The sequence below is a fragment of the Vidua chalybeata genome, chromosome 10 (genome assembly GCF_026979565.1).
Source record: "Vidua chalybeata isolate OUT-0048 chromosome 10, bVidCha1 merged haplotype, whole genome shotgun sequence".
In the NCBI taxonomy this organism is placed as follows: Eukaryota; Metazoa; Chordata; class Aves; order Passeriformes; family Viduidae; genus Vidua; species Vidua chalybeata.
Window position 1 is genome coordinate 10505161 of NC_071539.1, and position 17905 is coordinate 10523065.

The following is a 17905-nucleotide window of genomic DNA, read 5'->3' on the forward strand; positions in this document are numbered from 1 at the left end:
TTTTTCTTCTCTGTAATGCTGATTGCCATTGAATATGTTTCCTCTCTCTCTCTGGTTATTTTTTGGGGTTTTTTTTGGTTGGTTGGGTTTTTTCCTTTTCATCCTTCTCTTCAATGAAATGCTACAAAAATATATGTAGGTGGGAGATTACTGGTGAGCCATCCATTCCTCAAATGTTTATCTGGTGGGAACAGCCAAAAGTAAATTTGTTAGCAAAGTCACATTTCTATCAGCACTGTGTATGTGGCATGCATAGAAAACAGGTTTTCTGATGCCAGGTTTTCTGAGCATCAAGGAGGCTGCATGACAGCAGATGTGCTTTGGGGCTTTTGGCAGGTAGATACTTTCTGAGGGTATTGGCATTTTTGCTGCAGGTTCTTCTGGTGACCAACTTTATTAAAACAATGGGAGGGAGAAAGGATGTTATGGATAATGGAAGAGAACAATTCTGGCACACGTAGCTTCCTCTTCATAAAGCTGTTTTTCCCTTGGGGCAATATATCTTGCGTCTTATGGGAAGGAAATCTTACAATATAAAAGGAAATCTGAACTGCTTACCAGTGAATTTAGAAGCATAGCACTTGGATTCCTTTCATGAAGAGATAATATGGGGCCTGTTCCAGTATATTAGGGAAGCTTTTCTAAGATGCTTCTCCAAAAATAGGAGGACTTTGGGAATCACTTCTTTAAAATAATATCTGTGGGTGGCTTATGTTAATATTCCCGGAACATTTGGGGATGTGTGCTGAGCATAACAAAGGTGTTCAGAGAGCAGAGCAGCAGCAGTTTGGTATCTTTAGCCTGGCCTGCAGGGCAGGGGAGGATGGCTTTGTGTTCCTGGGGATGCCTCTGACGTGGGCTGGAGTGGTCCGAGGGCTGTCCTCGCTTTGCTCTCCTGCAACAGCTCCTGAGGGGCTGTTCTGCCTCCAAGAATAGCTGGCACATGGCAGTGCTCTAATTAGGCCTGTTTCTCCTGCACTGGGAATGACGTGCCTGCTGCCAGCTCTGCTGCCCAGAGGGTGCCCCTCTCCACAGAGAGCTCCCCATGGTGCATCACAGCAAAGAGCTGGGTCCATCCAAAGGTTTGCAGCTTTTTAGCCTCACCCCAGTGCTCCTTTGTCTTCCCATTCCCCACAGTTAAGATAAAGTCATGGAGAGATTTTCTGTGAGTAGCACGAAAGGTGAAGTGCAGATAACTTCAGCAGGCATAGCCAAGTGAGGGTATTTTATACAGACCATACCAAACTGAAAACAGTAAACAAAAAAAAAGGGAAAAAAGGTGTCTAGAATACTTCCAAAGAATTTCTGCAGAGTACATAATTGAAGGGGATTTTTTTTGATAAAGGCTAAATTGTGTATGGGCATGAAAAATTCATTAGGGAATTTAAATCATTTCCAAACCACATAAAACATTAAGCATTTCAAGCTCAGGAGTAGCTTGAATATGGTGTGCATCATCTCAAGTTTTAAGCAGTCATCTGATTTTTCTCTTGCAAATGCTAAATATATAGTAAACGAGAGCCAAAGTAGTTTTTATTTGCTTTCTCATGATGACTGTGGAACCCTGAAAGGTTTTGCTGGCTGACCTGACACACACCTTTGTTTACCTCTCTTGGCTAGATGATTTTAGCTGCAGTATTTTGAAGAATGAGGGGAGCAGATATCAATGCTGCAGCCACAGTGTCCTGTTCTGTGCTTGTGATGAGCTCCAACCTTGGTCTTTTGTATGAGTGTGTCTCAAGCTAGCCGTCTAAATCCAGTGGAATTAAAGATTTTAATCAATCAAGATGCTGATCACCATGACATGATGTGATATGTATCACCTGATAAGGATATGGAGTAAATCTCATAGACTTGTGAAAGTAGAGTGTCCTATTCTTTAAAAGATCATCAACATCCACATTTAGGTTTTATCCAGATGTGTTACGGGATTTTAAAGCTAGGTCATGCCTGTATTTTGAAATCTAAAATTTGTCCTTTGTGTAGAAATATAAATAGTGGCCAATTTCAGAACATTCGCAAATGCATTCTCAATTGCTTCTTGTTTTCTTGACAGCCCAGGTGCCCTAAAATATTGTGTTTCCTCTTTAAGTGAAATTGTTACTCACTTGAGTGTCTTTCATCAGGGAAATCTGACTGTCATTGTTTAAATCCTCTAGGAATGAGTTTTGCTTTTGCATAAAGCAGTCACCTTGGATGACTGCGTGCAGCAAGTCATGCATTACAAAATTGCAGTGTGAGTTTTCAAAACCTGCTTCTCTTGGGTTTCATGTAAACACTAAAGGAGGGTGTTTCTTCTCTTCTGTCAGAGAACACTCAGGCCATGACTCAATTTTGTCTCTCTATGCTGAAGATGGTCATAGAATCACATCACAGAATCATAAAACGGTTTGGATTGGAAGGGACCTTAAAGATCATCTCATTCCACATCCTCTGCCATAGGCAGGGACACCTTCCACTATCCCAGGCTGCTCAAAGCTCCATCCAACCTGGCCTAGAACACTTCCAGGGATGGGAAGTCTACAGCCTCTCTGGGCAAGTTGTGGCAGTGCCTCACTCCCCTCACAGTAAAGAATTTCTTCCATATATCCTCTCTTTCAGGTTAAAGCCATTCCCTCTTGTACTACCACTACATGCCCTTGTGAAAAGTCCCTCCCCAGCCTTCCTGTAGTCCCCCTTTAGAGACTAAGGTGTTCTTGGCTCCCCGTGGAGCCTTCTCTTCTCCAGGCTGAACAACTGAGCCTGTCTTCATAGGAAGATATGCCAGCCCTCTGACCATCCTCTAAGAAAACTCTGCACCCTTAAATATCTCTGTGTTCACCCTTGCCATGGCAGGGAATGTGCTTTCCCCTTGTTACACTGTAAAAACACCACATTGGCAAGCAGCACCATGACCTTCCTATTGCTTCACTTGGGACTGGAAAAGGGCAAAAGGAGTAATTGTAGCCCACAGCATCAGGGCACTGGTTAGGTCATGGGGGAGATGCTTCTTTCTTTGCTGTGATTCATGAAGAAGGTAGAGACGTTGGCTAGAAAATTCTCAGGGCTGATAAGCAGCTCTGAATGATGTAGGCTTCATAGGATTCATCATAAAGCCTCAGCACACTGGGCATTTCTGTGCATTAAAATAATTTCCAAGCAATGAACCTTCCTGGTGTCTCTCTGGCTGTTTGTACTTGCTGATAATGTCAACTTGGAAGTCATTCTTCCTGCATCATCTTCTGTCTGATGGAGGAAAAGGCCTACTCTTTCCAGCTCACTGATCAAGGAGTTCTTGTTAGGTGGTGAGATGGACCATCCCCTCTTCTCCTGTGCTGTTCAGCACTCTCTCTTTGCCCTTCACTGCTCCAAGCACATGCTTGTGGAAGCACAAGGAGATGTGTATGTGACAGTGGATAATCACTGTCCATCACCACTGGCATCAGCAGCCCTCCAAGTGTGCCAGAGGCTTTTGTCATCAGAGAAGATTTATCCTCTTCTCATCCTCCCTGAGCACACACTCAAACAATATATCCATTTTAATTGTTTTCTGAGAGGTTATTAATATTGGAGTGAGGATTTAGAATGATGATCAATCATTAATCTGAAAAGATTTGCACTCTCCCGTAGCAAAGCTGGAAAAGAAATCAGAACAAAAGAAAATCGAGAGAGGTTCCCCACCTAGCCTAATTTAATTTTTTGTTTAACTAAAATTATCCCAGTAGCAGTTCTGAGGGAAAACCAAACCTCAGACTGAAGGTTTCCAAAGACCAGCCTAGAAACTGTAGCAATATGTTACTACAATTTGTTACCATTTTTTTCCACAACATTTTATTTTAAGAATAAAATCTCTGGCTTTTCAGACAAAACCACAATCTTAGCAGAGGATTTTAATTTTCTTCCGCATTATTCCTTTTAACAATATCCACAAATATTTCAGTAATTTGTTTTCTGTCGGTTAAATAGAAAACTTTTAATTCAGTCTGGGAGCGATCTCACCCAGGTTTCTCTAGAGCAAATAGTTGACCCTGCTTTTGGTGTGGTGTGTTTCACGGCAAGGGCACCCTCTCAGTTGCTCTGGGCTGATGCCAGACCCTAATAATTTTTTCTGGAAGGGAGGCACCATATGCTGAGCAGAGTTACAGTAAAACTGCTGGGTTTATTGAATGCTCTCTCAGAATGGTTAGAAGGTTAAAATGTGTGCTTGGGTAACTACAGTGTCATGGCCATTCCTGCTGGGAATGCAGGATGGGAGCCACGTTCCCCCAAAACCAGCACAGGTTCCGTGCTGCCACTGTTTATCCCTGCTTGTATTCTGAGGATAGGCAGTCTGCCTGGGTCACTCTAGGGAGTGAATTCTATTATCATCAGTGTCCTGAATGGGAATATGATTCTCATCATAGGGAAGTCCTTTTTGTACCTCTGTTATTCACCTCCTTGCTCATTTTAAGGTGCTCCTGATGGGAAATGCTCAGTCTCTTCTTGTTTTCCCCACCACAGTGCTCTGGGCTCTGACTAGATAGAAAAATGGGGTGGTTCTTGGTAGGAGATTTTGTGGAATATGGAAGAATACGTGTAGTTACTTGTCTAAAAGGTCAGTTTAGCATGTTTTTTTCCTAACCAGTTACTTTGTTGAATTATGTAAAAGTGTAAATTTTAAAGCATTTATTGTCACAATGCGGCAAGTATAAGTGGTTATAGTAACTTTAGGGTGTTGGAAAATGGTCTTTGGTACAGAAAGCAATTGAATCAATGTTTTAATGTGCAATTCATCTCAAAGAAGAGAAAGTCTGCATCATTTGTTTTCTCCTCTACTTTCTCTATTATCAAGAAGTACAGTAGGAAGGATATAAAGCACCTCCTGGTAGCACCTCCTACCCAGGGAAAGATACAACCCTCCTTCTTTTTTTTCTTTTGATTTTAATCAAATTTTGCTCCATATTCTAGCCAGATTGCACGGGACATTTCTAGTAGGTATCAGCAAAAGGAACCAAACCACCACTACTCCATATAAATATTTATATTTATATACATTTATATGTGGAGCTAGAATCATAGAACTGCTTAGGTTGGAAAAGATCATCAAAATCATCAAGTCCAGCCATTAACCTAACACTGCCAAGCCCATCACTGAAATTTGGATATGGAGCATTGCTATTTATTTTGAAAAAATATGATAGAGGTGAATTCTATGTATCTAACATTTAATTTTATCTTAAATTATCTTCAGGGATTAAAGATGTAATTTACTATTCAATGTTACACCAGTGAATTAGAAGGCAATTAATTTTATAGCACAAAGAAAATCTAGATGCTTTTCTGCTCCCAAGTAGCACTGACTAACTGCAGTGGAAGGAAGAAAGCCAGTGCTGTTTGTATTGGTGTAAACAGTGAACTGAGATAGATTTGATGAAGACACATTTTGCTTTCATCTTCCAAGTCTGAATGTTTGTAAGTGTGACATAGGGAGGGGTAGCAAAGAGGATGGAAGGACCCAGAGGGTGAGTGACCCAGTTTGAAAACTAGTCCATGGGGATTTGTTTGATCAGCTCATCTGAGCACTGCACTTGCCTTTCCCGCTTGGTGGCTTTGCTCCAGTCTCTCAAACCAGGAGCAGAAGACTCAGTGAAGAGAACATCTTGAAGGGAGGTTGACCTCCTCCTGCTTAATGCAGTGGGTTTTGTTGTCCCTCTCCTTTACATGCTGGGTAAGGAGAATGGATCCAGTCCTTCCAGATGTTCTGCAGCACAGACCACTGCTGACTCTGAGGCTCAAGCCAAGGCAGCAGCACATGGGTTTCCTCTGTCTGCTCAGATTGCAACTTGCCGCCAAAATGGGAAAACAATACAAAAACAGACATAGGCAAAGATAAATCCAGTATTGCTTAAAACTGTTGGATTCAGCTTCCAAAACTTGAGGAAGTCCCTTGGCAATGAAGAGCTCCGAGAGATGTTTTTTTTTTTTTTGTGATCTGTGCAGTGTTTTGTATTTCATCACTAGAGACAGAGAGGGTTTGGTTGAAGATAAGATAGGTTGTGTCTTAAGGACATGGTCCCCATCTTCCCTGTTTGCTGCCTCAGGGGAGAAGGCTTACCAAGTAAACAGACTCACTTTCACTGTGCTTTGCAGCAACAGCCGGGGAAAATGAGGTCCTAATCCAGTGGCATAGCTCATTTTTTTCAACTCCTTCGCAACAGCCCTCTAATAAATTAATGCATATGTCAGCTCTTGTCAGAAGCTCTTAGCAATGAACAAATGAGTTCAACACCATAATCTAATAAACAAATAGATAACCTGTTCCAGTTTGTTCTGGGTGAGGTTTCCTTTGTTGAGTTGTTTGATGGACCCTTCACTCTCAGAGGAGAAGGATGATACATGGGAATGCAGCCCATTTCCTCTCCGGGAGAGGGTTTTCTCTTCTGTCTTTGATGCCCTGATTTTCACTTGTTTACATGGAAATATCTCCTCTATTTTCTGTCATTAAAAAAAAAAAAATCATTCAGAACTACTTTTGTCCCCATTATTGGATATGAGCAGCTGCAGCTGAAAGTGAGATCTCATTGTACGAGTTGCTTCACAAGTAAGATGAAATCATGCTCACTTCTACAAATAAACAATCAGAGAAGGCAAAGGAAAGCTTTTCATGCTGGTGGACAGAGACACAGTGGGGTTAAATGACATCCCCAATGTCCTAAAGGAAGTCTATGACAGGGAAAAGTGCTTAGAGCTTTTTTGTTAAATCTTACGGTTCTTCTTCTGCCTTATTTTATTGAAGTTTTAAGGTTCCATGGACCATTTCTTGCATCAATTCAACTTCAGTCTTTTGCTAAGCTTTAGTAAAGGACTGTTGTGTTTTCCATGAGTCACATCTATGGCAGAGATGGGGCATTAGATGGAGTGCTCTGCCCCACAGTTATATGGAAAAATAAGCTTAAGATTAAAATGCAGCCTTCTGTCGATGGCTTTGTGCTTTGTGTTGTAAGCCTGATGTGTAGGAAGCTCTGCTGATGTGCGTGTGGGAGGACAATCCAGCACGGGGTTGTACCTGCCTGCTCCTCCCTCCACCACTGGGGCTGCAGGAGCATTGGCTGGGATTTACTAGGAAGGATAGCACTTGGTGTCTACAGCCACCAGCTGAACAGAAATGGAATCTCATCAAAAAACCCCATTGTTTTCACAATGAGGGGCATCCACTGTGGTGAGGCAGCTGAGATTTTGCATAATTTGGGGAACTGAATCCTTATCTCCTACCCTCGTGCTAATTACTGCCTTTGGGGTGTTTTGAGAGGGAGGTCAGTGAGTTCTGAGTGGAGGGGATTTCCTGCATTGGTGACCAGAGCTGGAGTGAAAGCTCTGTGTGACACTAAAGGCAGCATCTGTTTGTACTTAATGAAGTTGCTCATTAAAAGCTGCATCACTTGCAGTGAGCATGACATAGTGTGCCAGTGCTGCTCCCTTTAACAGTCACAAACTTGTGGGCACAAACTTGCCAGGGGTCCAGTCCCACTGGCTATGCCTGAATGGTGGTAAAACCCTCTTGAGAGGGAGTAAAAAATGGCTTTTGAACTGCTGCCTCAGCTCAGACCCAGATGTCAAAGCAGCCAGCGCTGGATCTTCCCACTGGCACTGTCCCAGGTGGCTCCTCTGTCTCCACCAGAGTTTCATCTGCTTCTCCTGAAAGCTTTAGTACCTTATTCTGGCTCTAGTAACTCTGGAAGAAGTCCAGAGCGATTCCAGCAGAGCTATTTTGGATTTGCATTTGCAGGAGGAATTGTACCTAGAGGTTTTAAGTTAATCGCACGGTCATTTTTCCTCTGTATATTTAACCACTGAGGTTAATTACCATTTCAAAGTTTCACAGGCTGCTTCTTCCATTATCTCAGCCAGCTGTGGTGAAAGGCAGTATGGCAAGAGGCTGGTAATCTGAACTGGAGTTGTGCAGATAGGAAAATTGCTGGGAATTGTTTCCAGTGAATCCCAGGGGTTGAAATAGTTCTATGGCAGGGGGAAGGTGGAGGTGAGGATGAGTAAGCTGCCATGGTACACATTTCCTATTGACTTTCCATGTAGTAAACAAAATTACCAGATGATTGTTGGCATGTGGTGGGTTTGGTTTTTTAATTTTTTTTTAATTTAAGGAGAATATTTGAAGCAGGACTGCGATGCATAGTCCTGAACTGTAGGGGACTAATGTTCCCGCTCTCCAGCTGGGAGAAACTAATTCAACATCTTGTGTTGTAAACACTCACTCATTTTAACTGATTACACCTCCAATGTTCCTCAAATCACTAAAATTACTAATTGCTATTCCTTACACATCAGAGAGTGAATCCTGAATAATTAACCCCAAATAAAATTAGATGAATTGGCCCTTTTAATTAGAATCCCTGCTGCTGTTTGTTCTGAGCTTCCTTTTCTTACTGTTAAGAGACTTTTAGAATGATTAAAACTGTTTAAGACTTAAACAGCCAGTGACCTTTTAATACAATGTAAATCCATAAAAGCAATATTTCAGCTAGCAGGTGGTGAAGTAAATTTTCAGTGCAACTACCTGACAGGCTCAGTATTCCTTTTTTAAATGCTGAGGATGAAATTAGCCAGTGTGGGTTTTTTTTTTCTTCCTCATGGTTATTAATACAGTAGCTGATTAGCACAAGTAGTTCAAATGGTAGGATTAGTGATTGGTAAGAGTGGTAATTTAAACAGTGCTTTGGGTTGTTGGAGCTGCTTTATATTAGGAATCACAGACCAATGTGGTATATTTAGGTGGATTGTGGAGCTGGTGTGTCATCATGCAACAGTTTCCCCTGCACTGACATGGTGTCAGTGACTCCTCACAACATGGTTGGGGCCAAAACATTATTTTAATTATGTGTTGTCCTTGCCTAGTGATGTGTGTTAAGTAGAGATGCTACAGGAAAACGTTCTCTTTGGGAAACTTAGTAAGATGTATGTTCACACCTAGGAGGCACCAGGTCACATCTAGCTGAAGTTTTCTATAAAAATCCTGTGGTGGCACTTTGCAGTAGGAAGTTTCCCAGACCACATAGTAATACTGGGATATTCTGCAGGCTCCTGCAATGGTCACTGTGGATTACAGGTTCATGGCAGCCTCCATTAACAGGATTTTAGCCTAGCACTCAACGAATTAGGGGTTAGGTGTAAATCTCAATTGTTTCAATGCCAAAAGCTGTGGCTTTCTGCAGTAGAAGGTAAATACTTGACTGAGCAGTGCCTTTGTCTGCCTAGTACTTTGCCAAATGGAGTCTGTCTGGATCAGAATGGAAACACATCAGTGGGGCTTCATTCCATCACTGTCCTTAGTCTGGTCTCTGAGTCAGGGCCGAACTGTGTTTCTCAGGTGATTCAAACTGATTCTGAACAGCTTCAGAATCAGAAATTATCAAGGTGACAATCAGAAAGGGTTATTTTTGCTTGGAAGGAGAAAATTGAAATCAGCATGTGACATATATAGTCCTCAGATGTCAGCCAGAGATCTGGGAAGACCAGTGTAAGCCCAGTTTTTTTGTTTAATAGGTTTCATTAACTTATTGTTCCATGAAAATTATGGTGTTTTGCTTTTTTGTGTTTCTCTGTGTTTTTCCCCAAAGAGTCTCTTTTACTGAACATGTGAACCCTTCTTCAAGTCTAGAAGTTTCAAAGCCACAAATCTTCACATCTAAACAACTGTCTGTCAAGGGGGGGGAGGCAGTTACTGTGCTACAATCATTTGTTGGCTGGCAGATGTATCTCCTGAAAACAAAGACTTGAGACATGAGCTTGAGCCAGCAAAAAATTAAGTGCGCTTAAAATTTTAAAGGTTAGCCTGTAAGTGAGAATGGTGTTTGCTGTATGAGGCAGGATGTTTTTCTTAGCTTGTACCCAGAAGGCATTAGGCAGCCAGTGGCAAAAATTTTGTGAGTTTGTATTCACCCTGACAGGTTTGTGCTGATGTAGGTGTCTGTTAGGGCTCTAAACAATTTTATATTTGTGTACTTAAAAGTGTAATAGTGAAATGTTTAAAGCTCCTTGCAATATGTAAAAGGGGAAATTTTGTGGTGGAGAGGGGTAAAAGTGCAAGTGCATCTACAATGGCACAGATTCAATCGAAGCCAGAAGCCAGGCTGGGCCCTGGGAGGCATTGCTTCTGCCAATGGCTCTGCTATTGCTTCCCAACATAACCATGGTGGGCTCACCTCATTGCTGCCTAATCACTTGTATTGACAGCATCCGAGTTTTCTATTGCTCAGGGTGAGCACGCGGGCAAGGTTTTCTATTTCCGGGCTGGCAGTCCTGTCCCTGGTGGCTGCAGCGGCGCAGGAGCTGCACGGGTGCTGAGGGAAGAGCTCAGAGCTGTGGCTTCATGGCACGTTGCGCCGCTGTTTCTGAAATAACCGAGCTGGGCGTGTGTCTCGCTGCACAGCCCCTTTGTAGGTTGACTCATGGTCTTCACAGCTGTATGAAGGGAGAACGAGTATGTGGTGCAACAAGGACTGTTTATTTTCTCTTCTTAAACATATGGTAACAGGTAGAGATTTCTCATTTTAAGAGCTGAAGGCAGTTTGTGTCTTGGTGTGATTTCCTACCTCCATGGAGAGACTTGCCATTGGAAGGCAAGTCTCTTCACCTGCCTTGCAGTACAAATTGCTTTCTGGAGGTGCCTTGGTACCTCACTGTTGGCAGAACTCAGTGCAGTCACTCTCATAACCTGAAATACATCCAAGTGTTCAGGTTGATGTCAGGTGAAAAGCAACCAAAATGCTGGTCTTGGTGCTGAACAATAATCAATACTAGTGAGCCTTTTGCCCATCTTATCCCTTATTCACAGAGGGATAACCTGGTTAAATCAGTCAGGAGAGGGTGAGTGCTCAGGCTGGGATGTGTCCTCCACCAGCCCATGGTTAACTGGTAACCCCAGAGCCCCATTGTGCTGTGGCTGCTGGTGCATCCGTGCAGACCAGGGACGGTCCCTTGCCCAGATGGCTCCCACCTCGCTCTGTGACACTGAAGGTGGTCAGCAGTGGGTGGCAGTGATGTGCTCTGCCTGGACATGGACTTTCCTGCCTCCTCCCACGGCTTGCCCAGCTCTAGTAAGTGAAATCTGACTTGCAAAGCTCCAAGGGTGAGAGAAGGTCCCAAAGGTGCACTGTAGGGACACTGTGCTTAAAGGGACTGTCAGCTGGCTTTCAGGTTCTTTTTGTCTTTTTCTCCCTCAAACCTAGACATGTTTCTTCCCCACATCATCTAGAGTCATATGCTGCTGAGGACATGGATTTTGGTCTTTGCATGCTTCCCTCTCTGCCGGAGGGAGACTTCCAGCAATGCCAATAATAATAATAATGCAGGGACAGCTTTCCCTCCTGCATCCAAGGGAACATTCTCCCGCGAGTGCAGTGGGAACAGCGCTGGGTCCTGTGGCTGTCTGTGGGAAAGAGGAAGGCGCAGTGGCAGAATAAATAACTAAAGCTGTGAAGGAGAAAGGTCCATCTGTTCACAGAGGACCAGGAAAAGGCCAAACATCTGCAAGGTCCCCCCAGTTCATCAGGCATCTGCTCTCTGCTTCCCAGTCTAAAAACCTTCCCCCACTTGTGGGGAGAGGAGCCAGCAGCTTATCTAACACAGGATGGAGTCAGCAGAGCTGGGCTGGGATGTGGTAGAGCCAGCTGTCTCCTGCTGCAAAGAAGTGTTTTCTTCCAAACTCTAGGAGAGAGCTCTTTTTCTGTCCTTTGCTCCTTTTCTAAAAAATCTTGCCAATTTTTTTTTTTCTTTCTTTCAGGAGGAGTGGGTCTTCCAAAGGGGTAAAAATGGTATTTTGTTTATGTTTGTTGTAATGGTCATTGTTAGATGCAGACTTCTGATTATGCAGAAAACCTGCCCTTTTCCCTGTCTCACCTCCTCCAGCACATTCTCTACCTTGATTTTCCTTAGGTGTTTTGAAGGATTGTAATAAAGCAAGAGTGTCCGTCTAATGTGCTGTGCAGGGAGATCAGTTTTTGGCATTGGAGCCAGGACTGACTGAGAAACATCATGTAAAGCATAATCTTGAGAAGTCTGTTTGCTGGAGTTGAATTTGTTTGCAAAATAATGTTAGCTGGTTGGAGCGTCATTTACAGAGCAAAGGAGAAAAGTTTAAGAAGCACTCAAATATCCCAGCATTTTTAGAACTAACCCCTTAGACATTAATTTCAAAATCTCTCTACTTTTCATTTTATTTTGTATTGTATTTCACATGATTTGAAATAAAAGATTGGATTTATTATAGAGCAATGAGGAGGATGCTGCAGATATTATTGGACATAATTTTTTTTAAAAATCAATCCTGAACTCTATAATATCATGAGCCAGTAGGTTTCATGAGATTTTATGTATTGGAGCAACATGATTGTCTTAAATTAGTTTTCAGTCTGTTGTTTTTGAGCTGTCTTTGAGCATCTGTATTTAGGATGATACTTTCATAGGGATTCAGAAGGGGTTTTTTGAGTCCCATCCATGCTCATTTTGGGGAAAATACGAAGAAATTACTTTCCTGGTAAATAACACCTCTGAAAGTCCTAGGGGAAGTTTGTGTCTTTCAGAGAGTGATTTGAAATAGAAGAGAAAAACTTTCAAGGGCTGCAGACCCATCTGCTTCCCATGGCAGAGAGCATGAAAGTGTTGTGCTGGCAGTGCTGCCCAACTGGTGCCTGTGCCTGGTTTGGGCTGAGCCTAGGGCTTTAAACCTGGGTATAGGTGGCCCAGAAGACTGCAGGTCACAGGGGGTTGGCTCAGCACCTTCCTGAGTGGTTTGGAGCCTGCTCCTTGGCATTTAGGGGTGGTGCTGAAGGCCTCTGGCCTGAACGCAGTGTGATGCTGCATGGAGATCTGGAGGGTCAAGTAGGGAGCTCTTACTTCCTTCCAAAAGCAACAGTTCCTATATATGTGAGATATCACACTTTTATTAATCTGAAACCTTCCATCCCAGATGCTGCACACACAAGAGCCAACAGCAAACAGCTCTACTTGCAGCATCAGTCTTCATAAGAAGAAATAAAAACATACCAAAGTGGTCCAAATTGCAGGCAGCTGCCTTCCCTGGAGACAAATCCAGTGGTAATGGCAAATGCTCTTTTTCCACCGTTAGGAGGTGCTTTCAGAGCTTGATGTCCTGCTGCCTGCAGCCTGTGCTACTCTGTCCTTGTTTTCTTTCTCCTTTGTGGTCCCACATCCCATGAAATCCTTAAGGAGAACTTCTCTCTGCTCCCACGTCCCATCTCTATGCTAAGCTGGATGGCTTCACAGCCAGTATTTGCTGCTTTATCTTCCCATCAGCACTTTTGGAAGATTAAAATGAGCAAGTTGTATTCTAGAAATTGTGTACATCAGCCCCCTTGTAAAAATCCAGAGTTAAGAGAGGTGGATTCATGCGTGCTTGCACCTGGCCCATCATGTGACTCTTGTCACTGAGAAGAGCCTGTCGTCTTCCCAGCAGTTCTTTACATGAAGCTATGAAGTCCCTATAGGAAGAGGAAGATGCAAAGAGTGTGTCTGCCTGCCAGCAACAGGGATGCAGGAGATGGGCTGGCCTAGATTCTGGGCTCCAGCCCTTTGTGTGTCTTCTGCAGCAGGGAATCCCTGCTTTTGGACAGCACCTGATACTGTCTTTATAGGGATCAAGAAGAGTTGGCATAGTTTATCACACGAGTGAATTGGATGGGATCCATTGCAAGGTTAGACACAGGGTGTTCATTAGTGCAAGTTTTGTGGTTGCCTGTGGTAGGTTTGAGATGCGACTTGGATCTGTGGAGCTGCTTGTTGGTGCCTTCAGGCTTTGTGGTACATCACCTTTTGCTGTGGAATCTGAGCACCCCTAAGCCATCTGCCACTGTTACTGAGCTGTGTAGCCATTTCCTGAAGCATTGAGGGGTGAAGCTGAGCATTTAATGGTCAAATAATGTGTTATGTCCTGTGCCACAAAACTGATGGGCAGAGCTGAAAGTATTACAGAGCTCCTCCTGATCATCCATGTCATGATGTGGGGAAATGCTGCTGAGTTTAAATTCTCCCATTCTCTCTCCTAGGGGAATTTCTTCCTCCCCCGCCCCCTCCTGTGGATGACCTTGGGAACATCACATCATCACAAGGTGCCTTTCCCCCCCCACCCCCTCTGGATGATGTTACTTACAATGTACAGGTAAGAAGACAGGAATTTTGTCATTTGTGCAGAACTGATCCAGAAATTGTGGAAATGAATGAATGATAATAGAGAGAGGTGGCAAAGTTCTGGTTAAAAATCATAGGTCAGGAATAACCAAGTCAGTTTTAGCAAGCTGTGTTTCCCAAGCAGGGAGTATTTCCATTCAAAACTTGCTGGGCTATTAAAGGATTTTTCCCATCCGGCTTGAATTAGAAGACTAATTGCCTTATGTTGTTGTGATGGCGGATGGGAGTGGAACCTTCCCAGAATGAATTGTTTTCTGGAATGGCCATCTCCTTCCATGGACTGTGGAGAGACTTTAGGGCAGTAATCTGATCCTGAAAGTGCTTTGTTTATATTCCCAAAATTAAGTGAAGCAAATAAGCCCTGGCCCAGGCTCCAGTGATGTAATTGAGACCCTTTTCACCCTCTTTTTGCTGGCTTGGATCTTCTAGATTGGCCACCTTGATGAAAATGCAACTTCTAAGACGCATCAGGTGATGGTGGCATGTCCAAAGTGAATATGGACAGACCTTGAACACCTTTGCAAGATAGGAACACTTCTGTGCAGGTATTGCAGGTTTGCCTGGAGTGCCAGGTTTATGTTTGCTCAGGCACATTCTGGAGAAATGCATTCAGACTTCGGGACAAGGCAGTCAAGGTGATCAAGGAGTGAGGAGCTGATCTTCCAGGTGGTGACCAAAAGAGTTTGTCTTGTTAGCTGAGCAAAAGGAAGGCTGAGGATAGGTCTGGCTGCAAATTTGAAATACACTTCGGGAATAAGCCCATATTTCAGCTCTGTGTGGATGTTGGTGCAGGAACAGGAGAGGCTGAGCTTGCCAGAAGTACCTCCATGCTGGTGTTTAGAAATTTTCTAAGCACTGGGGCTCCAAAGATCTGGAAGAGCCTTCTGTCAGAAATAGTGAGAGCAAAGTGAGCATGGTCTAGGTTTAAGGCTGTTGAGAGTCGTGTAACCACATATCCACAGACATGGGGCTGCCCTTGATGGCCCTGGAAGATTGTGGCAGTCCTGTATCCCTTGGTGGGTTTGAACATGAGAGTAGGTCAGCAGGCAGGCATTAAACAGGATTCAAAGGACCTGACTTAGTTCCTGACCCTCTCACCAACTCTGGACTTATTTTGTCTGCTTTGTGCCTTGGGAAAAACAAAACGTTCCACTCCCTCGTGGGCTTACTGAGATCTCTTGCCTGTGGCAAGGTGTTCAGACACTATGGCAAAGCCTCAGCCTTTCCTGCAATGGGCTCAGTGTTGGAAGCAGCCTTTGAGCAGGAAGGGGTTAATGGGGATTGTGTTCTCCCTTGCCAGGAAAGACTGCAGCAGTCTGAGACATTGCCAAGTGCAGAGCATGGCTTTTCCCAGCCTTGGAGGAATGAAGTAATTCCCCAACAAGTGTTGTTCTGTCTTTTATCTCTCTGAGAAGAGTGTCCCCCATGGGAGCAGGGGAGCTTCCAGAGCGCCCTGGGAAGCCATGGAGCAGCAGGCTCCTGGCAAAGGCAGGGCACTGCCTGCATGGTGCCTGCACAGGAGCCTGGGCAGCAGGAAGGGGTCGTGGTGCCTCACAGGATTCCTCAGGGTCAGGCTTCTCCCTTCCCAGGTCACCCAGGGAGAGGGCCTTGTGTATTTATTGGAAGGAGCTTGCTCCTGCCATGGCTCCAAAAGTGCCCCTGAGCCACTCAAGACTGTGATGGGGATGTGCCCCTTGGTAGAACCACTCAGCAGGACAACTCTTCCCTCTGAGCTCATGGAATTGCTATTTGTCACACCCTTTCTTTCTGGCTTTGGGAAACTGGGACTGGAGCTGTGTTCAGTTTTAGCAAGAGCGTGGTTGGAGCAGGATTACTTTGCATGGTATCCTGCTCAGAGGAAGGTGAGCCTAGCAGTTGTACCTGAGCAGTCATGCCTGTCACCATCCCAAATGTACTCTTATGCAGCACACAGGGCTCCCTGCCTTTCCCGACTTTCATCTGTGATCAGAGAGGTCACCTATTCCTCTCTGTTTTCCCTTCCATTTTCTGTAGGAGATAAGGCGCAGGCAAAAGTCAGGGCTCAAGTCAGGAGCCAGCAGAGTTTATCAAGCACAGTAATTTTCTCAACTCTGGATAGGCGTTCTTGTGCTAAAGTAGCAGAATGAATGGTGACTGTGTTCCTTCTGCTGTGAGGACATGGTTGTCTGAAATCAGGGATCTCATGAACATGTGTTGTATTGGGCTTCAAGAGGCTGATTTTACTCTCCAATGCCAGACCTTTTAATTTCCATGCCTCAGTTTCCCCGTTGCTAAATGTAAGTGCTGGAGCAGCAGACTCAGTTCCTGAGCATTGCCAAGACCTGAGGCTGCTGTCTGGGTGGTTTGGCCCCTCTGGACCTGGTGAGAGCCCTCCAGATCTACTTCAGAGTTTGAAATTCCTCTGTTCCATCAAATCAGCCGTTTTGCATCAGAAATTTTTCTCTGGAGGGTGCAGTGCTGATGACAGCTTATGAAGTATGTGTGCTACGGGGCTCCAGGTAAAGCTTTTTATACTAGGTGTTAAGTTGATGAGGACGGCAGGATAGATGTTTAACACAGTTTGTGTGTTACTGTTACCAGAGGGCTGAAAGCTGCACAGCTTATTGCAGTTTAAGCTGTAGCTTAAGAGCAGCAGTTAAAATAATACCCAGTTTTCATAGACCTGTTTATCTCTGGATCTCTATTTGGACAGTGGAACTGGCCACTTAGGATCAGATCCAAAAAGGTACTTTAGTATCTGACTTATACTCTGATGGAAATTAGAGGAGGGCTGGATCATAAAATACCTTTGTGATAGATCTGGCATTTTCTTGTAATTTCTTTTTTCCCATCTAAATCCGTCATATTCAGATTCACAGCAGGGCTGTGGGGAGGAAAGGGGAAGGAAATTTAAACTCTTTTCTTATTAACTGGAATGCCTTTTTTTTTTTTAATTAAAAAAAAAAGGAAAGAAAAGGCAATATTTATTTTTAAAAGAGTGTGTTTGGGCTGGGGTAGAGTTGTGTTGGGAAGTTCCCCTTCGGCTGCAGTGGGGGAAGGCAAGGACTTGTTCCCAGAATGGTGGTGAGGGCGTGGTGGTGGTGTGTTTGACAAATAAGGACATGAGCAAAGAGCCTTTTGCCACGTTGGCCTAGGCTCAGTTTGAAAGAGAAAGAAAAAAAAAAATTGGACGGGAAGAAAAATGAAATCACTGTTTGTCAAAGGGAAATAGATAGATCTGGGAGGGAGAAAGGCAGATTTTTATTATGTTTTTGCCTTCTAGTTTCAAAACAGGCATCTGCCCAGGCCAGGGAAAGCCAAAGTGAAAAACTCTCATCAGCTGCCTCTCAAGCACCCTGTTTGCTCACAGAGAGGGACCCTCACTCATGGCTCTGGCAATTTCTTCCTTCCTTGCCAGGCAGGGCTGCACAGCTGTGTGAAAATCCAGTCCCTGTCCCCTGCCCCATGGAGTCCTGTGCTGTCTCAGGAGTCATGGGTGCTATGGCTTGGAAATTACCCATTCTCTTTAAAGGGGAGGGTCAGCCCAGCATTTCATGTTGGAGCAGGATCTGGGTGGCTCAAAGCAGATGTGACCCTCAGCCGCCAACTTGCCAAGGGCCACCTTGGGAAATGTCCATTTAGATATCTCTACTAATTACCTGCACATGCTGCATCTGCAGATGGGTCTGATTTTCTTTTGGGATCTGAGATGCTACCACAGCATGGGAAGGAGAGGATTGTGTTGAGC

The 17905-nt window shown here is 44.1% G+C and overlaps 1 protein-coding gene across 7 annotated transcripts in view; it reads left to right on the plus strand.

Annotated features, from left to right (window-relative positions):
* LPP (LIM domain containing preferred translocation partner in lipoma) overlaps positions 1-17905 on the plus strand; it is a 322183-nt gene that overhangs the window by 136109 nt on the left and 168169 nt on the right. For 6 of the 7 annotated variants that reach the window (XM_053951296.1, XM_053951295.1, XM_053951294.1 and 3 more), the window contains one exon: positions 14037-14149. In XM_053951296.1, coding sequence (XP_053807271.1) covers positions 14037-14149 — 113 coding nt within the window. The remainder of the gene's footprint in view (positions 1-14036; positions 14150-17905) is intronic. The other variant, XM_053951300.1, reaches the window with a different exon arrangement.